The sequence below is a fragment of the Pygocentrus nattereri genome, chromosome 25 (assembly GCF_015220715.1).
Source record: "Pygocentrus nattereri isolate fPygNat1 chromosome 25, fPygNat1.pri, whole genome shotgun sequence".
Classification (NCBI taxonomy): Eukaryota; Metazoa; Chordata; class Actinopteri; order Characiformes; family Serrasalmidae; genus Pygocentrus; species Pygocentrus nattereri.
In genome coordinates, this window is record NC_051235.1 from 12827441 (window position 1) to 12852155 (window position 24715).

Consider the following 24715-nt stretch of genomic DNA (forward strand, 5'->3'; position numbering starts at 1 on the left):
GTGTCGTTTGTTGCTTGCAATCATTGAGCTCCACCTACTGGATGCAACAATCCAAGTCACAAGTCGAATCATTTCGCTTTCAAAGTCATGCTTTTCGCCACGTGGCCAATGCCCTTAGGTATAACTTGTTTTCTTTTTTTTACTTCGTATTATTTGAATACCTATGAGAACAAGCAACATGCTTTGTAGCTTTCTGTTCAACACAGCTTTTCTTGGCTTCCATAATGGCGGCTAAACTTAACGTGGTTGCAGTCACTGTCGAGCATGCTAATGAGATTCATATGTGCGTGTCCTTGACACATGTATGAGCCAAAAAGCATTTATTTGTATTTCTGCAGTTTTACAATACAGGAACAGGAGAAAAGGAACTGAACATCAAGCTGTGCATCAATGTTCTTTGTCCATCTTATAAGTAAGTGATACTTTTTTGATCCCACAACTGGGGAAATTCCACCTCCGCATTTAACCCACCCATGAAGTGAAACACCACATACACACTAGTGAACACACACACTAGGGGGCAGTGAGCACACTTGCCCGGAGCGGTGGGCAGCCCTAACCATGGCGCCTGGGGAGCAGTTGGGGGTTAGGTGTCTTGCTCAAGGACACCTCAGTCATGGACTGTTGGTCCTGGGGATCGAACCGGCAACTTTCTGGTTACAGGGGCAGATCCCTAACCTCCAGCCCATGACTGCCCCCTTATAGTGTTGTGTTGAGCTTGCTGGATAACTAAGTAGCAGAAACACTTAGTGAGCCCAGTACATCTAGAACATTTAAAAACGTCATCCTCTATTGAGTCATCAAAGAGTGGCAGGATTCTTTAAATGGCCAATACGGAAAGCCAGCCTCAACCAGTGGCTCTATGGGGCTAGAAACCTTGGGCTGGATTGATCTATGAAGCTAAGCACATCACTAAACATATACGCTATCTCCAAGCTGAAGTAGCTAATGTCATATCCCCTAGCCAACACATTAAACAGGAGCTACTATGCCCTGAATTGGTGCAGGTCTAAATATTATCTTCATATTTGGCCCAAATGTGGCATGGACAATATTCAGAAGAGGTTCAAGTTGAAGTTGATACAAGCTGCTGTCTCTGGCCCTGAATTGTTGCATCTGCACCGGATCCATTCCAGAATCAGGGACAGCTCCATATCCTACGTAATTATTCACAAATAATTCATAATGAATGTTTTCAAAAAAGGTAAATTCTAAAAAGGACATATAAAACCATCCATCCATCCATTTTCTAAGCCGCTTCCCCCTCAGGGTCGCGGGAACATAAAACCAGATAACTAAAGAAAAGGTTTTTGTATGTCATTGTTTTCAATGCAGCATTTATTTGAAAAAGAAAACAATACAATGCTAGTATTGAAGTGTAGTCTTATCAGCAAATCCTACCAATAAAGAAGCAATAATTAGCTGCTTTGTTCTATATTGTAATAAACTGACATAAATAACACAGACTTTTCAACACTGATAGAGACTGCTAAACTTATCTGCTCATGTCATCGCAACTTACCTTTTGTATGAGGATAACTTGTCACAACAACAAACTAAACTAAAAAATGAGGTGAATACAACTGCACTATGAATATAGAATATCTACAATTTATTATTATTTGAGTTTCTGTTGTTTGAGTTTAAGAAGTGTGACTATTGTATCAGTGGAGCACAGTTCAACTAACATGAATTGGAGTATATAACAAAACAATATACAGTACAACAATACAAAATAATACCAGCCAATATTATTAAGTGTTAACATAATTTCTAACCTTTTCACAATCATTACTGGTATTACTCACAATTTTCATATCAGTAGGTCTCTAATCCAAGTGCTGGAATTCAGATCACTTACATAAAATTCTTACCATTGCTACAGTTCATCACTGCTGTGGTCAACAGCTGAACAGTGAACTGATTGGTAACAATCTTTACAACCTTTTTTCAAATTCTCATTGATTAAGCCCATTATTTACAGTTACCATCCAGTAACTGCTTAAGCCAACCCTACATTAAACTGAATCAGGTGTGCTGCTGATGGAGCAGAACAAATTAATGCAATGGTTGGTGCTGCAGAAACAAAAGGTAAGAAAATTTCTTACCTGTATTCCTTTATCCAATATATCAATAACTTTATGTGAAACAGAGCTGTCACAAAAGATTATATTAGTAATGGAATAATCTAGCAATTATTTCTGTTTCTTGATGTACACTGAACTTATAATAGCCATTACAATAATAACACTGAAAAAAACATGATAAGAAAGAATTTGCTACTGGGGGAGTAACTGGCATTACTGTCCAATTAAGAGTCTGACCAATTTATTGGTTGGCCCAAATCAGCCAATATTTGCAGCCCACATTTTTATTGGACTTATGACCTCTCAAAGGTTGGGTGAAACCTTAGAAAAAGAATGTTTGCCCTCTAGCAGACATGGAGGAAGAGGTATAGAAGAGGTGTAGGAGATTGGTCCTGGCGGAGAGGTGCAGGAAGCTGGTCCTGGTGGAATGGTGTAGGAAGCTGGCCCTGGCAGAGAGGTGTAGGAGACTGGCCCTGGTGGAGTGGTGTAAAAATCTGTCCCTGGTGGAGAGGTGTAGGAGACTTGCTCTGGCGGAGTGGTGTAGGAGGCTGGCCCTGGCGGTGAGGTGTAGGAGGCTGGCCCTGGTGGAGGGGTGTAGGAGGATGGCCCTGGTGGAGAGTGTAGGAGGCTGGCCCTGGCGGAGTGGTGTAAAAGTCTGGCCCTGGCGGAGAGGTGTAGGAGACTGGCCCTGGCGGAGTGGTGTAGGAGACAGGCCCTGGCAGAGAGGTGTAGGAGACTTGCTTGGCGGAGGGGTGTAGGAGGCTGGCCCTGGCGGAGAGTGTAGGAGACTGGCCCTGGCGTAGAGGTATAGGAGGCTGGCCCTGGCAGAGAGGTATAGGAGGCTGCCCCTGGGGGAGAGGTGTAGGAGACTTGCTCTAGCGGAGTGGTGTAGGAGGCTGACCCGGCCGAGAGATGTAGGAGGCTGGTCCTGGTGGAGTGGTGTAGGAGGTTGGCCCTGGTGGAGAGATGTAGGAGGTTGGCCCTGGCGGAGAGGTGTAGGAGGCTGGCCCTGGTAGAGAGGTGTAAGAGGCTGGCCCAGCAGAGTGGTGTAAAAGTCTGTCCCTGGCGGAGAGGTGTAGGAGACTTGCTCTAGCAGAGAGGTGTAGGAAGCTGCAAATATACAGAAAGATCACCAAAAAGTGTAACCAACATTCAAATTTACACAACCAAAGGCTTGATATCCAACAAAATATCCAAAAAAAGTAAAGTCAATCATTCCAGGTTTTTCCTAACAAAACTCAACAAAAATAACCAAATATAAACCAGTTTTGCACAAAGAATTATCAACTGTTGAAATAAAACTGCTCAATTTAAGCAATTCTGCAAGATCTGTATAGACATGATATTCAGAGTTTTTTGTAAGCCAGTGACCCTGGCTTTGTTTGGGGTGAGAATCAGGCCTGAATAATCTCTCCACTGCTGCAGGGCTGCTGTGGATCCACAGCAGAACAAGATTTTTAGAGGGTTTTTTGCTGTAAAATCATTATAACATGCAGTTCTAACAGTTTTCACAATAAATGGTCTTAAACCCAGGAGTTAACACATCACTGCTAATTCACCAACTTATAAAACTGAAGACTGGCACACAGACTGCTGGGACACACAGTGATGCTGAAAATGAAAAGGCAAAGAAAGAGATTTAAGACAAACGTTGATAATTTGGAGACTATTGGATTTATTTGCATTTATAAGTGCTCAGCTGGTTTGCTCATACATTTAATCTGCACCAATTTGTGAAGCTCAAGTCTTCTTCTCATTCTCCTGCTTCTTGTTTGAATTTTTCCTTTCCACCTTAAATGGCTGTAAATCTGTAAAATCTGGCACCTCAGGCACCATTTAAGGTGGAATGGGACAATTCGAACAAGAAGCTACTTAGCTACCCCCCCATCCCTGGCCCTGGTGAAGTGCTTTTTTTTGACAAATTGAATAAAATATTTAAAAACAATAAACAGGGTTGGGATAGCTACTGAAAAATTAGCTAGCTACAATTTAGCTACTTTTCCAGAAAGAGTAGTGGCTACTTTTTTAAAAGTAGTGCGCTACATTTTAGCTACTTTCAAGATATTTGTTTGTGACTCACCACCTGACATACCAAATAAGCCCAACTGATAGTGTGAACAAGACACTGCATTTAATCCTGTACTAGAAAGAAACACACAACTGAAAAGCTGCAAATATAAAAAGATCACCAAAAAGTGTAACCAACAATCAAATTTACACACCCAAAGGCATGATATCTAACAAAAGTCAATCATTCCAGGTTTTACCTAACAAAAATCAACAAAAATAACTGAATACAAACCAGAGAAATTTGTCCAAAGTTGTCAACTGTTGAAATAAAACTCCAATTGAAACATTTCAGCAAGATACACTGATCATAACATTATGACCATCTCCTTGTTTCTGCATTCATTGTCCATTTTATCAGGTCCACATTTTATATAGGTGCACTTTGTAGTTCTACAATTACAGACTGTAGTCCATCTGTTTCTCTGATACTTTGTTAGCCACCTTTTACCCTGTTCTTCAGAGGTCAGGACCCCCATGGACCCTCATAGAGCAGATACTATTTGGGTGGTGGATCATTCTCAGCACTGCAGTAACACTGACGTGGTGGTAGTGTGTTAGTGGGTGTTGCACTGGTTTGAGTGCACTGGTTTGAGTGCACAGCAGTGCAGCTGGAGTTTTTAAACACCTCAGTGTCACTGCTTGACTGAGAATAGTCCACCAACCAAAAATATCTACCCAACAGTGTCCTGTGACCACTGATGAAGGTTAGAGGATGATTAGCTCATACTGTTCAGCAAGAGATGTCATCTCTCTCCTTACATCTACAGGGTACACTGACAACACAGGTGCTTCTAATAGAGTGGACAGGGAGTGGACACAGCGTTTAAAACCTGCAGATGCACTGCTGTGTCTGTGCTGTGCTGATATGAGTGGATCACACTAACACACCACAGAGTTACTGTGCTGAGAATGACCTACCACTCAAATAGTACCTGCTCTGTGTGAGGGTCCATGGGGGTCTGACCACTGAGTTGCACAAGATTGTGTTAAGACCCATATTGTTTACATTGTATATAAATTATATTTGTAAAGTGCCTGCTAATATTTGTTTTATTTGCTTGCTGATGATACTAATTTATATTGCTCTGGGAAAAGTTTGGAACAGCTACTGAATACATCCATCCATCCATTTTCTAAGCCGCTTCTCCGTCAGGGTTGCAGGGGGTGCTGGAGCCTATCCCAGCAGTCATTGGAAGGCAGGATGCACCATGGACAGGTCGCCAATCGCTACTGAATACAGTGGAAAGAAAATTGAAAGTTTTAAAGAAATGGTTTGATGTTAACAATTTATCCCTGAATTTAAGTTATAAAAAGTTTATAATATTTGGAAATCGACAAACATATAAATAATATAGCCGCAAGCGTCAATCTGTGGATGCAAGCACCAAGAAGACAGTAAAGATTTATGTGGTGGCCTCTGGTTGAAAGCAGTAGATGTTTCGATTTTTAAGATTAAGATTTCCTTGTCTTATGATTAAGACCAATAGGTGATACATCTGCTACAATCTACACAACTCCATTTAACCTTCATGACAGGGATTTGAACCCACGACCTTAGAGTTCAAAGGCAAACACAGCTGCAGTTTTTGAAACATTTTATTGAAAGGAAGCAACAAGGCACTACACACCATTTAAGGCAAAGAAGGCAGCAAATCATTGGATTTTTAAGAAAGACTGATTCTTAAGATTAAGATAATTAAGTATGTGTCCACAATTACTGGTACAACACCAGCCAACATCTCTGACAGGGAGTCAAACCATGACCTTTATGTTCAAAGGCAGAAGTTTTCATGGTGAACTACAAGAGACCCATAGCACACCTGTTTTTTGGAGACAATTTGTTGGTACAGAGCAATAAGGAACCAAGCACCATTTGGGGAATTAGTTCTCACCTTGCAATTACTGTGACTACTGAGTACTGTAATTCCAAATGAAACCATAATATACCCTCAGTTTGTCATTTTGTATATTGGTGTCAAATTTGGTTGTAATCACACAATTAGTGATGTATTTGTAGCCCTTTATAGCAGAATAAGCCAAGTCACACCAATTTATTCAAATTGTGCAGCCACACTGTGATTAAAAATCATGATGTTTTAATAATTAAGATTGCGTTAAATTTAATTTGATTTAAATTTAAAAATGTATTAGATTTTCCATCCTTTTTTCAACTGTACAAGTACTGTACATTTTTAAGACTTGTATTTGCACAATTGGCTATCTCAGTGGAATGCGTATTCAGAAATGCTCTTTGTCAAAGGACAACTACAGTAAAGCTTTCCACTGATTGCATTTTCATTTATTCATTTAACATCAACAGTCCCATCTGGATCCAATCCAAGCCAATTCAAGCCAAATGTCATAAGTTTCCTCAGCTGACTATTGTCAATGTACATATCAAATATCAAATTGTTCACAATCAGAGCACAACTGATGGATTTGTGGTTCCTTGTTTCAGAACAGGCCAGACTGAACTGATTGATCTATAATTTGCAATAACATTGTGTTTAAAAGGCAAGATTATTTCAGTAATTACTGACCTTGAGACCTCCACAATTGTTTTTGAGATTTTTGAGACGATGCAAACACATTTCAGCAAGTAGCATTAAAACATCAGTTTTCAAACTCTGATGATTTACGGAAAAACAGTAGAATTATACTTTTATTGCCTGGCTGGGTGGAATATCTAAAATTCAGAAACTTTCTTTGCCATAAGATACATATTGCAAAGCTTACGACTATAAGTATATTTGAAGTCATAGTTATCATTTAATGCTGATTAAAATTAAAAAGCATTTAAATTCATCTTGGCCGCCAAATCAAGAATGAAGACAATATTACCAAATTAGCATATTTCCTGCGCAATTTTGCAGCATACAAAGGAGTTGTATAATTTGACACAATTATATTTTATTTATTTCAATCAAAGAAGGATATAATGATATTTTAATAAATATGCACCAGGTTAAGTATTGTAGGGGCTCATGGGGATCATTTTATATGAAACTTTGCATGCTTCCTCAGAAAATGGTATTGTATATTTGATCCAAGTTTTATCACAATCACATAAAAACTAAAGAATTCCCCTAAGTCAGAAAAAGCCAGGACGAACAGCTTCATTGTGTCACGTGCTCCACGCCAGCCACAAGACAAGGACTCCACATCCCAGTATCTCTCGGAGTCTCACCTGACTTCCTACTCCCCACCCCACTCCTGGAGGAGATCTGTCTCCTGATTGCTAAGGACTCTCACCTGCGTTAGTATCAGGGGACTCTTAGCTTGGGTTATTTAAGCCCAGACTTTCGCCAACATCAATGCAAAGTATTACTGAGCGTTGGTTATTGTGTCATTTGCTTTACTGTGCTTTGACTTCCGTTTTGTTTTTTTGACTTTCGTTGTTTGCCTTACCCCTATTTTGGTTACCTTTGCCTCTGTCGTTTGGATTTGTACCTTTTGACTATAGTCTAGACTGTGACTTTGATCCTGTTTTGCCCTTTTGTCAATCGCTGTACTTTGCCCTATCATTAAAGACACGCTTATTTCCTATCTGCATTCGTCTGCGACTCCCCCACCTTCACATGTTGGTGTCTCATGGCCATTCTTTGCAATAGTCAAGATTGTTTTTGATAATTATTTACCTACAGAATCCACAGATTGTTTTAAGACCAATATTGAAACAATTGGCTTAATATCCTCAGACTAGTTCAAAAAGCTGATTTTTCAAACACTGATCAATCAAAGAAATAACAGCAGAGTTAGAACGCTACTCAACCAATCAGCTTGGGTGGCTGGAACTAACTGTCGTATAATTAATAATAACAACAATAGCAACGTTTCTTAAGAACATCCCAGGAACATCCAGTCTTGCCCTGGGGACATCCTACACTTATGATGACCCAGGGATTTTATTCCTTAATGTTAACCTAAGAGCAGTGCATTTAATAATAACAACTGTAGAAGAGTATGTTTATGCAGCTTTAGCTTTATTATTTTAACAATTCTGGTTTACCAGCAATGCTTTAAATCATTTTATTGTTGGTATTATTAGACTTTGTTATTCTAAGAACATCATCTTGAGACCTCCCAGGCCCCTAGATACACAGTTATAGAAACATGAATAAATAAATAAATAAATAAATAATGGATCTCACTATTTATTAGGATAAATGGAGGACATTTAATCATAGCAGTAAATTTACAGGACTGGATCCTTCAGACCTTCATTTTCATCCTGAATGATCAGTGAATAAAATTGGAGATAACATTATTATTGTATTGGCAAAGTTCACCTAGTCTTGTTAGCCTAATTCTGTCATCGTATTGTTTGGAGAGACAACATTCTTCCATGGAGAAAGGGAAAAAATTATGTGCACGTTAAGATGATGTGTAACTGTGTTCACTTAAATTGAATGTAATTTTCAAAAGTCAATGGAACCAGACTTTTTTCCAAGTAATTTTGGGTCATTTCATTTAGTCCATTCATTATGAAATTTACACACAAATTAAAAGAAATTGCATTTTCAAATTATGACAAACTGAAAAATGACAAAAAAGGAGATACAAAGTTTTGTTCTGACAACAACGATATACACAAGGCCCGGACTGGGACTTGTTTTCAAACCGGAGTTACATGATGTATATTAGCCCACCCCAGACTGTAACTGTAAATGTATTTCTCCTGCTACACATACAAACACACATACACAGCATTGCCTTCATTAAAAATAACTGTTTCTAAAATCTGCGCATTCTGTGTTGTTCATATAAATGTAATATTTATATGCTACCCTGAGATAACAGTGGTGGCTAGTGATAGAATGACAACTGACAAAAGCTTTAATCTTAAATGTAATATAATCATGGCAGTCACAAGCCATCTTGTTTTTTTTTTTGTTTTTTTTGCAGTTCTTGCCTCTATTATCCATGATTCATGTCTGAAAGCTGCTACATCGGTAATGAAAAAAAGTCATGAACTCTGCCTGCTGTATCGGTCTGTACCAGATTTGGTACACTAATCTCTCAAGGCTGGCATTAATGAATTTCTTACATTAATTAATTTATTCTTTTGAATTTCTGCACCTCAGTAGTGTAGCAGTTATATTCTAGGTATCTGAATGTAACTCATTAAGGTGGAATGGGAAGTCCTTAAAGTAGAGCGTCTGCATTGTCCCTCATATTACAGAGAGTAAAAATCTGAATGTGGCCAACTTCAGACTGATTGCACAAGTTTTCCAGTTTTTTTGCCATATAGGCAAAAACTTACTTTTCCACCTTATTCTTATGCCAACTTATTTTTTAAGATTGTGGTTTATGACAGCAAAATCTTGTGCAGTAATAAAAATAATAATAATAATAATACTAATCCTACTACTACTATTAATAATAATAATAATAACCTATTTCCTACTGATCAATCATTCGGTGATATCAATAATCTATTGTTTATTATTTTGAATAGTTATTCTGTTGTTTTACTGGTATTATGGAAGCTACATAAAAGTAGCTATTGTCAGTAAATGGATTCAATAACTAAGTTATAGTTTCTGTCACGACAAAGAAAATGTCTAGGTCAGTCTGATCAAAGCTCATGAAGATTTTAGCTTAATTACCTAGCATTGCAGAAGCTATCAAACATTAACCAACCAAACTAAGGCCACCTACAATACATGTTTGCGGAAGCAAAACCAGGACTATATTATTAAGCATATATGATGTAAAAGAAGGAACTTCTAAAATAAATCTTTTACCTATAACAGGAGGTGCTAATTAGCTGGAGCTTTGCTCCGTGGTTAAAATTTGGGAAAAAAGGGATCTACTCACTTTCGTGAGATACTGTATATACAGGCAAAAATGCAGGCAATTTTAGTTGCCGAAGAGGTGAAATTTCTAGCTTGCAAGTCAATTTAAAGTGGTACAGGCGCAGCTAATGCTGTGCTTTCTCTAATTTGTCCTTCATCTCCTCGTATGCTGCTGTACGCTATCACCCAGTCCTGCTGCTCGGCCTGACCATGTGCGACCTATTTGATAACAAAGCAGCGTGCGGACACGCCCTCGTGACGCGCACGCGTGTGGGCGGGGTCTCGCATTCGCCATCACGTACCAAGATGGCGGCGTCCATGGCGCTGAACTTGGACAATTTGCCTTCGGATCCTTTGCTGCTTATCTTATCGTTTCTGGACTTCAGAGATCTGGTCAGGTGTGCGTTTGTCGCCGAGAGCAGTGTTGTTCATGTGATGCCAAAGAGATGCATTTGAAGCCCGTTTGTCTTCTAAGAAATGCCCGAGAAGGCGCGCTACTGTAGCGCCGCTGCGTTAGCTGCCTATGCTAGCTGGAGAAGTAGCAAGCTTATCATGCTACTTAACTACCTTACGAGTTAGCGAGCTATGTCAGTCAAACTCGGTATAATATGTAGTGTTTTCACTTGTGCTAAGTAGTGAAATCTCGTTTGATAAATCGAGCAATAAGTAATGTTGAGCAGCATTTCTGTAATACAGTGTAGCTTCCACGCTAACCGCAGTTCTGTGCTCTAGACAGATGTAAACAAGAGTGGCTGTAGCCGACAGACCACCCTGTAACAAACTCGGAACGCAAAGTTCCTGGAACTGGATTAGGGCACTGATATGATTTTGCACTAGGAGGTAAAAGCCCCACTTATTTCGCAATATAAGCGTAAAGAAACAAGCATTTTCTGAGAATCAGCTTTTGTTGATGTGTGCACCAAAACGCAGAGACATCGCCATCATTTTGAATTTCTAGTTTAAACGAAATTCATGCGTTTTATTGTCTAATTTGCTGATGTATTATGTTTGTTGTTATGTTTATAATGTATTATGTTTGTTATTATGTTTATAATGTTTGTTTTTTATTATATACGGTTAAAAGAGTGATATTTGACATTACTTGTTTCTCTCTCAGTTGCAGTCTTGTAAGTCGGCGCTTGAATGAGCTGACGGGTCATAATCCTTTATGGAAGGGGCTTTGCCAGAAGCACTGGCTTCTCACCGAGTAAGTTGACCAAGCAGTTTAGCAATCCACTTCAGTCTACAGCATGAGCAAATACGCTCTCCCTTTTTGTTCCTCGCAAGAAGGGATTTACTCATTTTTTAAAATTTGTTTACAGTGTATATATCTGTATATGTATGTAATGAGCTTTCCAGGAAATCACAAGTTTTACGTGTAACTGTGAGCTTCCTGGTCAGTGGCATACCTTCCAGAGGAGTGTAGTGATAAAGATATTCACATAATACAACTCTATTACACAACACCATTATTCATGTTACATCAAAGGTTTCTGTTTGTAGCACAAAAATGTTTTAATGGGAACAGGTTATTTTAATGCTTATTGTGCAATGGTGGTTTCTCTCTGCAGAGCAGATAAGGCTCAGAGAGGGCAGAGCTGGAAGGAGCTGTTCCGGGAGTTTTATGCCGATTTAGGTCACTACATTAATCACTACACCACACTGAAGAAAGCCTGGGATGACCTGAAGAGCTATCTGGGGCAGAAATGCCCCCGAATGATCGCCTCTCTCAAAGGTATGTCCCTTACAGAAGCGTTTTATATAATGAATATGGCTAGCATGAGTGTGAATTCTTAAAGAAGTGAGGGTCCAACAGTTAGGTGGCATTATGGGGGTTGTAAGTGCTTTTATGGTAGTTAGAACAAAAAAAAAAGAAAAAAAATGTCAATTATATTTTTATGTTCCTTTTTCTGTCAATAGAGGGCGCAAAGGAGGAGGAACTGGATGCAATTGAGGCTCAAATTGGCTGCAAGCTCCCTAATGATTACCGCTGCTCCTATAGGATACACAATGGACAGAAATTGGTTGTTCCTGGGTGAGAATCAACAATGTGCATCATCAAAGCATCACATACACCTAATAGCAAACTTAAAATGTTATGGAACATGTCCATTATTGTTTAAGCCTTTACGTCATTTCCACCCAACCATCATCAAAAAATGGAAATGTGGTTATTTATTTTGGACACTTTTAATTTTGAAGTATAAAATGTGAGTCTATGTTTCTCAATTGTGTAAATTTAGTTATGGCTGTGTTTTTGCTCCTCCCCAGGTTGATGGGCAGTATGGCCTTGTCCAATCACTATCGCTCAGAGGACCTGTTGGACATCGAGACAGCAGCAGGGGGGTTCCAGCAGAGGAAGGGCATGCGGCAATGTCTTCCTCTCACTTTCTGCTTCCACACAGGGCTGAGCCAGTACATGGCCTTGGAGAGCACGGAGGGCCGCGTGCGCAATGAAATATTTTACCACTGCCCGGTTAGAATACTCACTCCCTCTCATGCAATCCATCTCTCGCTGTCTCTATCTTTCTCTGTCTCTCTTTCTCACTAGCTAGGTTTTCATTCATGTATTTGCACACACACACACACACACACACACACACACACACACACACACACACACACACACACATCTTCTAAGCCGCTCCTCCTTCTGGGTCATGGGGCGTGCTGGAGCCTATCCCTGCTGTCATTGGGCGAAAGGCAGGATACACCCTGGACAGGTCGCCAGTCCATCACAGGGCATTTGCATGCATATTTTGACATATTAAAAAAAAATGATAGTATTATTAAAAACATCCAAGTCCAAATAAAAGTGAAGTGGAAACAATTTTGCCAATACCAATGAAATATGATAGAGAGCCATGTAAAACATTAAATATGAAGCTACGAAACAGGACAGAAGTCGGAGGATGACCATGTACTGATGAAAAAGTTAAAACGTCCCTTTATCTTATCAAAGACAAAACCATGATATTAGATGGTGAACAGACATAAGGCTCATATAAGGCCTGAATCTAATAGATATTTCCTGTGCCATTATCATGTGTTCTGTTACTGTCCTCTTATGATATAAAATATAGCCATATAAGGAACTGAACTGCGATAAGAAGCTGAATAACATTACGTGATGTAGAGGGTTTTATGCTCAGAGATTCTTAAGTAAACTTGGCACAAGTTGTGTAATTTTCTTTCACATTTTAGTTATTTGTTGGAATATAAATTGACATTTAAACTGTGTAAAAATCTGGGCCTTCATATACACACACACACATGCTCATGCAGAGGAGGCTCAGTTGAATTGTTGACACAGTGATTATGCATTTTTGTATTATTGTATTCTGCTACTAATAATATATTACTAATAGTATCGTTCAGCTAATAATAAAGTTTTGCCTAATTAATAAAGACTTTTACACACAGGTTTTCTGTGATTGTTCTTAGAATATCTAAATAATGCTATAAGATTTTTAAGATTTTTAAAATGTATATTTTAAATAGACTGATATTTTTCTTTAGCTAACAAGAAGTATCTCGGGCACTTTCCATTTTGGTGGAATCAGAGAATGTGTGCGCCTAGTTAGAAGAGAGTGCTGTGTTGACTCATTTTGCCGATGGTACTGCAGTGCGGTTGTGCACAAACGCACCAGCAGGGGGCACTCTCATCTCATGCACTTTGCAAACTAAATGTTTTCTTTTTCTCTCACAGGATCAACTGGCACAAGATCCATCTGCTATTGATATGTTCATAACAGGTAGGACTTTGTCACACTGGCAAATCACGTGCACAGTTTAGTGTTTTGATTGATTGAACGCACCTGATAAAATTAATCAAATTGATAACTAGTGGAGCAACAAGTGCACACTAATACTACCCTGGCCCTTCAGGATTAAAGTTTCTGGCCTTCTAATGTATTCATGCTCATGATCATCGTTCCTGGTGATGTTAACAGAGCAACAGGTGTAACCTCAATGAACACTGCTAGAAATTTCTATTTATATGTTTTTGCTGTTGGCTTCAGAGCAAAAAGTTAATAATTTAAAGTGCCTCAACTGATATTTACTTTGGCACTCCAAAGGTCAACATTGAAAATTTGTTTCTTTACACTGGAAACAAACAACAGAAGATTTTAGAACAAGAGTTTTAAACAAAGAAAAGATATCACAAAATGAAGAAGAAACATTTTAGATTCTGTACTATTCATATGTCACTATTCAAACCAAAGCAAATTGTGAAATTAACCCTGTTCAGGCCCTTGTACAATAAATCAGATTTCTTATAGTCTTATTTCTTCAGTTAGAACTGAAGGTGGATTTGATTTACTGATCAGAGACTTTTGTGCAAACTCATGGACTTCATGTCAACTCAGGTGCACGTTGTCAATAAAGCAAAAGCAAGACATACCAAATACTAATAAACTCTGAAATTGTGTCTTTACTTTTAGTAGACTTACTTTTAGTAGTTATTTAGTAGTTTAGTTTATAATTAAAAATTGTGTTAATTAGAAAAGAATGCAAAATGTAACACCGTTGTCAGAAGAAAGCCTTGTATCTCTGTTTTTCATTTTTCTGACATTATTTGAAAATACGTGTTGCTCTTTACATTGAATGTAAATTTCATGATGAATGGACCAAAGAAATGAGCCCAAAATTACTTGGGGGGGTACATTAGAGAAAAGTATTTTTTTTTCCTTTTCCTGTAAAGTTATCTTTTTGGAGATACAAGATTTTCTTCGATAAGCTTTTTCAGTAGACGTCTCAGAGTTTTGAACCCAAGCATAGTTGCCAGATTATATCAACGAACTGACTATAGCTTAATTAATTACTCTTAAAAAATTCTCCCTCTTCCACTGTTACAGGGTCTAGCTTTACCGAATGGTTTACCTCATATGTCCAGAATGTAGTCACAGGAGAGTATCCCATCATTCGGGACCAGATCTTCAGGTACCTGTATGTGTGTGTGCGTCTATGACGGACACATGAAATGAACACTTGGACTGTTTATTGACCTTTGCATAAAATATGAACAAATATGAAGTAATTGTTTCAAGATGTTGGATCATGCAGTGGATGGTTCTTATATGGCTTGATTTGGGTGTTGAAGGAAAATCACTGTTCAGAAGCAGAGGGCAGCAGCAAATTGGCCACTGAATGACAAATGGAAGAAATATAAAATCTAGAATAACACTCATTATCACTTACTTTGTTATAGGTACGTCCACGATAAGAAGTGTGTGGCCACTACTGGTGACATCACTGTTTCAGTCTCCACCTCTTTTCTGCCTGAACTCAGCTCTGTCCATCCACCACATTTCTTCTTTACATACAGAATCAGGTAAGACACAGACATGCCCGCTGCCTAGAACACTTCGTCATTCTCATCCGAATTCAATAGAAAATTGCCTGGTTGCCATAGGCAGTTAAATTTTTGGGCAGAATATTTTAACCTTATTTAAAATTTCAAAATGTATTTTAAATTATTTAAGGTAGCAGTACCATGAGCCAAAATACCGTAAGGCTACGATATACGCTCCTGTTAAAACCATAAGACAGTCTGATTTCAAAGGATCACATAATCCCCTCATTCTTCATTAAGTGAGATCCACCAGTCAAATTAAGGCTTGTGGTGAGTTTTCACAGTCAGTAATTAGGATGCTAACAGCTAATGTGAACTGCCCATGGATCATGTCGCCATGCCAGGCTGCACAGTATAAAACCTTATAGAAGATGAGAATGACTGAAATATACAGTACTGGGTGAAACTGCACTGTTCAAGAACTGGCAGAACACCAAAAATGTCACCAACAGATAAACAGTATTTAAGCTTTCCTCTTTGAGAGACAGAAGATCAAGCGCCACTCTTGCTTCAGATTTGAAAAAAACAGATATTTCTGTTCATCCTTTTTCTGTGAGAAGACAACTCAGTGCTGTGGGTCTGAAAGGATGTTTAGCTATCTAGGAGCCAGTACTGAAAAAGAAAAATTTGCAGATCAAACAAGGGTTGTTTTTAGTTGTTGAGGGTTTAGTATAATTTCTTCATGTTAAATATGTTTTCCTGATGCTGAAAATGAATAACGTAATGGCCTTTTTGCTTGGAAATTAAATAAATTAAATAGTCTCCTTCTTCTGTACTGTATGGTTATATAATATTACCTATTAAAATCAATGGTAGAAGTATAACTTTTCTCTCCCAAACAAGAACATATTTAGTTGTAGCAGTGGCACCTAAAAGACTAATTATGATAGAAAAATACAAAAGAGAACTTTTTTTTTTTTTGCCTTCCATTATCTCACTTTGTGGGATATGTAATTCATTCCATTTTTAAAAACATGAAGAACACAGTCTTCGACTTTTTGCCTTTTTGTGCATTTTTCCCAAACGTAATAAATTAATGCAAATAAGGCTCTCTCGTGTGTGTATTGATGATTCCATGACACACACATGGCCAAGAAACAACATGTTCTAATTACATTTGGTGCTCTGCAGTTATTCATAAAAAGGGTACTTTATCTGTGGTTCCCACAGTATAGATATAAATCTTCTTGAATTAGAGTTGTTTCTGTACTCTTTCAGAAATATGATCATTCTCATCATTTCATCAAAAGTTTCTTTTCACATTGCTGAAGTCAGCATAACAAGAAATTGCATTGCATTCAAGTTACTTACAAATTAGTCAAAAGAAGAAATAAATGAGATAAATTTGATGAAAAAAATAAACAAGAAGCAAGAAGTACCAACTCTACTAATTTTGTGATTTTGAACCCACAGTACTTAACAACTGTTACAGAAGTCTCTGACATCTCAATTTTGGTCTGTTTTTCAGGATTGAGATGGCACGGTCAGCGCTGCCTGAAAGTGCATGCCAGCTGGACAGCCGTTACTGGAAAATCACCAATGCCAACGGGAATGTGGAGGAGGTTCGAGGGCCTGGTGTTGTAGGTAAGGTATCCAGGATGGCCCCACACATCTTAGTTATACATACCAGCAGTATTTATTGTGATTGGTCTATGGTAGGGTAGTCAATTAAATGAAACTTTATGCTATTTTAAAAAAAATGACGTTCTCGATGGATGAGTTTGATTGACGAGATTGATGATGATGATGATTAGTTGGTGGTAATAGTTGCATAATTGGTTTGAAAGAAACCAAGCCTGTTAGACAAACTGATAGACCTTAAATCTAGGCCACACAGTAATTTTAAGTCTTATTATTTAAGTCTTTTTAAAGGCTTCCTACTTAATCTTTTTCTAATAAAGTGTTTTAACATTCTTTGAAAAGATGTATTTGGTTTGCTCTTCAGTTGAAGTCAGTTTCACATAGACAGCCCTAATTAATGTGTGAAACAAAGCGAAACAAGCAGGTTATCTAAATTACTGTATGCATTTTAACTTTATATGTGTGTATATGCATAGGGGAGTTTCCAGTTATGACCCCTGGCAAAGTGCACGAGTATGCCAGCTGCACCACATTCTCCACCACCTCAGAGTACATGGAGGGCCATTACACCTTCCACAGGCTTAAAAATAAAGAGGAAGTCTTTGACATCTCCATTCCACGATTCCACATGGTGTGCCCGCCCTTCCGCGAGTCCATAGTTCGCTCGGTATGTAAGCACTTCTTGTACTGCTATAATAACTTTTTTAAGTTATTGCATACTTTGTTGGCTGGGAGGTGACCACTAAAATGGAACCCTTCGCACAGTTCCTTTATCCACTAAGAATTTAATTTCTGACTTTTTAACTGGAAATTTGTTCTTGTTGTTTGTTTGGATCCACTTAATTGTAATCTTAACGCTGATGGGGAAAATCCAGGCTATGACGTTTTGATACTTTATTCCATAAAAATCAGACAGTCAAATCCCTTACTAATTTCGTTACTGGACCCCCTCTGGTAAATCTAATCAAATATTGTAAATATGTTACCATTTAATTATGCAGTAATAAGTAAAAAAAAATGTGGAAATGCCCTTTAAGTGCCCCCCCCCAACTAAAAAAAAAAAAACAGCAAAGAAGATAATAATAAGAACTAGATGTGCATTTCCTGAAGGAACTGCAAGAGTGCATGAAAAGAGCTGCAAATGTGTGTATGTGTGTGTGTGTGTTTCTGTGTAGGTGAACAACACCTCCTTAGATATGTGTCTGTGTGGTGTGTGAGGGAGAGATGTATGTGTTTGAGGGGGGAAGGGGGGAGAGTCATTCAAATTAACTGTCACTCTGTTATTATGCAGCTCTTAGTGGAGAAGCCTTGTTTGAGTCCGATTTGCACTGTCTGAACAAGCAGTCATAACTCGGGAAATGTTTACTCTATCGCTTAACCGGGTAGATGGTGTGAGATAAGACCCCTTCAGGATTATTTTGGTATAATGTTGTATGTATTGAAAATGTCTGAGTTATGACGAGTTAAACACAGATAAAATCTTGAAATAAGCAGATACTGATTTTGAGAAATTTACATGGGAGTGAATGGGGCAGTTTTCTGTGCCTAGTGCCAAAACTCTAAAGCTAATTGATAAAATGATGAGATATTTTGAGGTTTCAGAAAGGCCAAGTTTCTCTACCATTTAACTGAAATGGAGTTTCTAGGTGAAAGTTTAAGGATTTTAAAGCAGATTCCCTGTGTCACGGCTGTGTCTGTGAGTGGACTGCTGTGACATCATCGATGTCAGTTACAATTTGAAGTTCTGAACATTCCGCCATTCATTCTTATGGGAGGTTTTTAATTTTTTAACTTAATTTTATTAAAAACTCCCAATCCAATCGACTCCAAAAATACGTAGCACAAGTCACAGTGCTGAGACCTTCGAAACGCAGTTTGAACAGAGTCTGTACGTTAAGCGGTTTGGGCTGTATTAATCGCAGAAAAGTGTGGAAGAAGAATAAGAAGACGTATGAGAGATAACAATAGAGTGCTTTTTCAAGCACTCTGATAAGGAGAGGTATTAGGAGTTTTTGTTATTATTATTATTTTTTTTTTTTATATATACGTGTGAATACATTGTGACTGTTTTAATCTTCTCAAAAAAGCCTTTATACAGTTTATGGCTGTATATACCATCCATCCATCCATCCATTATCTTCCGCTTCTCCGGGGTTCGGGTCGCGGGGGCAGCATCCTAAGCAATGAAGCCCAGACCTCCCTTTCCCCAGCCACTTCCACCAGCTCTCCAAGGGGGATTCCGAGGCGCTCCCAGGCCAGCTGGGCGATATAGTCACGCCTGCGTGTCCTGGGTCTTCCCCGGGGTCTCCTCCCAGGTGGACTCGCCTGTGACACCTCCCGAGGGAGGCGTCCAGGAGGCATCCTAACCAGATGACCGAACCACCTCAGCTGGCTCCTCTCGACGTGAAGAAGCAGTGGCTCTACTCCGAGTCCCTCCCGGATGACTGAACTTCTCACCCTATCTCTAAGGGAGAGTCCAGACACCCTGCGGAGGAAACTCATTTCGGCCGCTTGTATTCGCAATCTTATTCTTTCGGTCATTACCCAAAGCTCATGACCATAGGTGAGGGTGGGAACGTAGATCGACCGGTAAATCGAGAGCCTTGCCTTATGGCTCAGCTCTTTCTTTAGCACAACAGACCAGTAAAGAGCCTGCATCACTGCTGACCCAGCACCAATCCGCCTGTCAACCTCCCGCTCCCTTGTACCATCACTCGTGAACAAGACCCCGAGATACTTGAACTCCTCCACTTGAGGCAAGAGCCTATCCCCGACCCAGAGAGGGCTCTCCACCCTTTTCCGCCTGAGAACCATGGTCTCGGATTTAGAGGTACTGATTCTCATCCCGGCCGCTTCACACTCGGCTGCACACTGATCCAGCGAAAGCTGAAGTTCGCGGCCTGATGTCCCCAATAGGACCACATCATCTGCAAACAGCAGCGATGTGACCCTGAGGTCACCAAACCGGACACCCTCCATCCCTTGACTGCGCCTAGAAATTCTATCCATAAAAATTATGAATAGAATCGGTGACAAAGGGCAGCCCTGACGGAGTCCAACTCTCACTGGGAACGAGTCTGACTTACTGCCGGCTATGCGAACCAAACTCCAGCTTTGTTTGTACAGGGCCTGAATGGCTCGTAGCAAAGAGCCATGTACCCCGTACTCCCGAAGCACCTCCCACAGAATACCCCGGGGAACACAGTCGAATGCCTTCTCCAGATCCACAAAGCACATGTGGACTGGTTGGGCAAACTCCCATGAACCCTCCAGAATCCTGGAGAGGGTGAAGAGTTGGTCAAGTGTTTCACGACCAGGGCAGAACCCGCACTGTTCCTCCTGGATCCGAGGTTCGACTATAAGCCAGACTCTCTTCTCCAGTACCCCTGCATAGACCTTGCCAGGGAGGCTGAGGAGTGTGATTCCCCTGTAGTTGGAACACACCCTCCGGTCCCCTTTTTTAAAAAGAGGCACCACCACCCCAGTCTGCCAATCCAGTGGCACCGCCCCTGATGTCCACGCAATGTTGAAAAGACGTGTCAGCCAAGACAGCCCCACAACATCCAGAGCCTTGAGGAACTCAGGGCGGATCTCATCCACCCCTGGAGCCTTGCCACCAAGGAGCTTCTTAACTACCTTAGCGACTTCGGCCTCAGTAATGGACAAGCCTATTCCCATGTCCCCAGACTCAGCCTCCTCACTGGAGAACGTGTCGGAGAACGTGAGAAGGTCCTCAAAGTATTCCTTCCACCGCCCAATGACGTCTTCAGTCGAAGTCAGCAGCACACCATCTCCACTATATACAGTGCTAGTGACACACTGCTTTCCCCTTCTGAGTCGCCTGACGGTTTGGCGACAACTGAAGCCGCAGATCGCTTGGCCTGTCGATACCTGCCAGCTGCCTCTGGTGTCCCACAGGCCAACCATGCCCGGTAGGACTCCTTCTTCAGCTTGACGGCATCTCTCACCTGGGGTGACCACCACCGGGTTCGAGGATTACCGCCCCGATAGGCACCAACTACCTTACGGCCACAGCTACAGTCAGCCGCTTCAGCAATGGAGGAACGGAACATGGCCCATTCTGAGTCAATGTCCCCCACCTCCCCCGATATCTGGTCAAAGTTCTGACGGAGGTGTGAGTTGAAGATCAATCTGACAGGTTCTTCTGCTAGACGTTCCCAGCAAACCCTCACTATACGTTTGGGCTTGCCTGGTCTGACCGGCATCTTCCCCCACCACCTGATCCAACTCACCACCAGGTGGTGATCAGTTGACAGCTCAGCTCCTCTCTTTACCCGAGTGTCCAAAACACATGGCCGCAAGTCCGATGACACGACTACAAAGTCAATCATTGAACTGCGGCCTAGGGTGTCCTGGTGCCATGTGCACTTATGGACATCCTTGTGTTCAAACATGGTGTTCGTGATGGACAAACTGTGGTTTGCGCAGAAGTCCAAAAACTGAACACCACTCGGGTTCAGATCAGAGAGGCCATTCCTCCCAATCACACCCCTCCAGGTCTCACTGTCATTGCCCACGTGAGCGTTAAAGTCCCCCAGTAGGACAATAGAGTCTCCAGGAGGAGCACTTTCAAGCACCCTTCCCAAGGACTCTAAGAAGGCTGGGTACTCTGAACTGCTGTTCGGTGCATAAGCACAGACAACAGTCAGGACCCGTTCCCCAACCCGAAAGCGTAGGGAAGCTACCCTCTTGTCCACCGGAGAAAACCCCAACATACAGGCACCGAGTCGAGGGGCTATGAGAAAGCCCACACCTGCCCGCCGCCTCTCACCATGGGCAACTCCAGAAAAGAATAAAGTCCAGCCCCTCTCAAGGAGATTGGACCCAGAGCCCAAGCTGTGTGTTGAGGTGAGCCCGACTATATCTAGCCGGTATCTCTCAACCTCGCGCACCAACTCAGGCTCCTTCCCCGCCAGTGAGGTAACGTTCCAAGTTCCAAAAGCCAGTTTCAGCAACCGAGGATCAGAACGCCAAGGCCCACGCCTTCGGACACTGCCCGATCCACAACGCACCGAACCCCTACTACTGCCCCTCCCATTGGTGGTGGGTCGATGGGAGGGGGGACTCATGTAACTCCTTCGGGCTGGGCCCGGCCGGGCACCATGAGTAAATGCCCGGCCACCAGATGCTCGCTGGCGAGCCCCTCCCCCAGGCCTGGCTCCAGGGTGGGGCCCCGGTAACCCTGTTCCGGGCAGGGTACACAAGTCCTGTTTTTGTGTCTTCATAGGGGTTATTATGGATCACACTTTGTCTGACCTGTCACCTAGGACCAGTTTGCCATGGGAGACCCTACCAGGAGCTTTTGCTCCAGACAACATAGTTCCTAAGATCATTCAAGCACGCAAACCCCTCCACCACGATAAGGTGGTGATCCAAGGAGAGGCTGTATATACCAGACTTTTTTTTTTTTCAAGGAGTACCACTTTGCAAATATTTTGGCAGAGCTGGACTGCAGCAGTGAGGAAATGCAGTTGCAGATGGGCAGTTGTTATTCAGTTTTTAATACGTCATATTTGATGAACTTTCAAAAGCACTTTTGCTTGTAAAATGTGGAAAAGCATATACACAGAAATGCAAATGCATGTTTTGTATTTTAAATAATGTCTTAAGTAGTGCACACTCCTATGCAGTTGTAAATGCATAATTTAGGATTTTTAAAATGCAGACTTTGTTTCAGCTTTGTTCTGTTACTTTGTTACAGATCTGTTACAGCTTTTGTATCTCTCTCTCTCTCTCTCTCTCTCTCTCTCTCTCTCTCTCTTTCACACACTTTCTCTCTCTCTCTATCTCTCACACACTTTCTCTCTCTCTCTCTCTCTCTCACACACTTTCTCTCTCTCTCTATCTCTCACACACTTTTTCTTTCTCTCTCTCTCTCTCTCTCTCTCTCTCTCTCTCTCTCTCTCTCTCTCTCTCACTCTCTCTTCCTTCCTCTTTCTCACTTCTTTCTGTCTCTCTTCTTTCCACAGAGCTCAGTGAGTGAGGTGTCTGTTGCTTCTTTCCATGATGACAACTCCTCAGATACAGATGACTACGAGGAGGGAGAGCTGCGGGGTATGAACATGGCTGACCCGGGGGGCCGCTGTCCTCGTCACATCTGATGCACTTGTTACTTTCTCTGTCTCTCTCACACACACATTTTCACACATACATTCATACACAAACAGCAGTGCAGCAGGGAGCAGTGTTTTTTTTAGAATTCCATTGTTTATTATACAGAGGCTTTGTGTCTGTCCTCTCGTGAACCTCCACACCCATGTGTGTGTGTATGCGTGTATAACGTTCTGAGAGAGAATGAGTGACAATACGACACTATAGTCGCAGTGTTTGCTCTCAAAAAAGCTTACGAGAAAAGACTTGCAAACACGCACACATAGCACTCAGTAAGCTTTTGTTTTGTACACACTGCCTGCACTGTTGTCAGCTCTGAACGCTCAACCAAAAACAAAGAGACTGACACTAGCTCTAATAGCTAATGACAAATACTCAGACCAGCGCTGCTCCCAAAATACAGTATTCTTCAAAGGGCCCATATCATGGAGTAATGCTATTTTCCTCACTTTTGTGAATAAGAATACATTTGTGAATGTCAGAATCTTTGTGAAAACTTTAGAAGAAATTTCTTCTGAAGAATGGCTGGTGAATGAGGCCCGTTGTTTCAAAACGTATCATTCTCTCCTGTTTATATTTGGAAGCTGCAAAACAGCCAATTTTTACATTGCTGTTTTTGTGATGTCCATCTGTTCAACATATAGCAACATCTGGACTGCTTTGTGAATGAGGCGCAATACAGGGCAGCCAATCATACCAGAACTCATTTACGTAGTCATCAGTTTTAAGACCCAGTAACAAAAACAACTTGTTTAATGCTAAATGCTAAAATTGGTTGGAAAATTATTATGTTTAAATGAATTATGGCTGTGTATGGTATATAAAACCCTAAGTGGACATTGTTGGGAGTTCAGGTGATACAAAAATAACATGGGATATGGGCCCTTTTAAGGAAAAAGAACTATTGTTGGGCTGTACAGATTACACAGAAATTAAGTGTTTTGTTTTCTGGTCTAATCAAAAGGTTCTGAGGGACCAACCGAACCATTTTCTTTAGTGGTTACATTAAGAAAAAAGCACACCTGGCGAAATTGACAGTTGATTGCAGAGTAACAGATCTCAGCAGCCTTAACCAGCACAAAACATAGTTTTTCTTTCTTTCATTCTGTCAAGCAGCTGGATATATGTTGTTGCAAGTTTATTGGCTACCTTGTATCCAAACTCAAAGGCCAGATACACCTACTATTTGGGTGCACTTTATAGGTTTACAGATACAGACCTTGCCCCAAGGCTGCTCCATCATGGTTCTGGAGATCTACTACCCTAGATAGGTTACATCCCACACACACTTGCTTTAGTAGTCAGATCGAAGGCCTTTATTACCTGGATCAGGTGTGATAGATTAGGTTTGAAGCTAAACTCTGCAGGATGGTGGATCTCCAGGACCAGGATTGTGTACCCCTGCTGCAGCCTTGTTGCTGCACAGTTTATCAGCCATTCTCTTCCCCATCCATGAGTGAAAAGGAGTCCTCAAAAGAACTTTCACTGAATAGATGTGATTTGAGTAGTCAACCATTCTCAGCATAGCAGTGACATTGACTTGGTAGTGTGCTGCTGTTTGGACACTAGCTCCTCCTTTTCTGTACACAATTAGTTCTAGTCATCCTCTTGCCCTTCATCATGGATCACTTTCTGATCACATGGTTGTTTGATGTTTTGTGGATAAAGTAAAAAATTCCAGCAACTCCTGA

At 40.8% G+C, this 24715-nt stretch overlaps 1 protein-coding gene across 1 annotated transcript; it reads left to right on the plus strand.

Moving 5' to 3' along the window:
- The first annotated feature begins 10235 nt into the window (after positions 1-10235).
- fbxo3 (F-box protein 3) lies at positions 10236-23441 on the plus strand. Its single transcript, XM_037534426.1, has 11 exons — positions 10236-10353; positions 11073-11162; positions 11527-11690; positions 11876-11990; positions 12227-12431; positions 13665-13710; positions 14815-14899; positions 15168-15290; positions 16780-16895; positions 17369-17559; positions 22883-23441. Exons 1-11 carry the CDS (start codon positions 10262-10264, stop codon positions 23012-23014), a joined length of 1359 nt encoding a protein of 452 aa, XP_037390323.1. The 5' UTR covers positions 10236-10261; the 3' UTR covers positions 23015-23441.
- Positions 23442-24715: the final 1274 nt, after the last annotated feature.

What these genes read in the sequence shown, in the direction of transcription:
- fbxo3 (XM_037534426.1), top strand. Translation starts at nt 10,262, where the DNA reads ATGGCGGCGTCCATGGCGCTGAACTTGGACAATTTGCCTTCGGATCCT. An exon ending in TATTGATATGTTCATAACAG is followed by an intron (nt 13,711 to 14,814) that starts GTAGGACTTTGT and finishes CCACTGTTACAG; the next exon opens with GGTCTAGCTTTACCGAATGG. An exon ending in TCGAGGGCCTGGTGTTGTAG is followed by an intron (nt 16,896 to 17,368) that starts GTAAGGTATCCA and finishes GTATATGCATAG; the next exon opens with GGGAGTTTCCAGTTATGACC.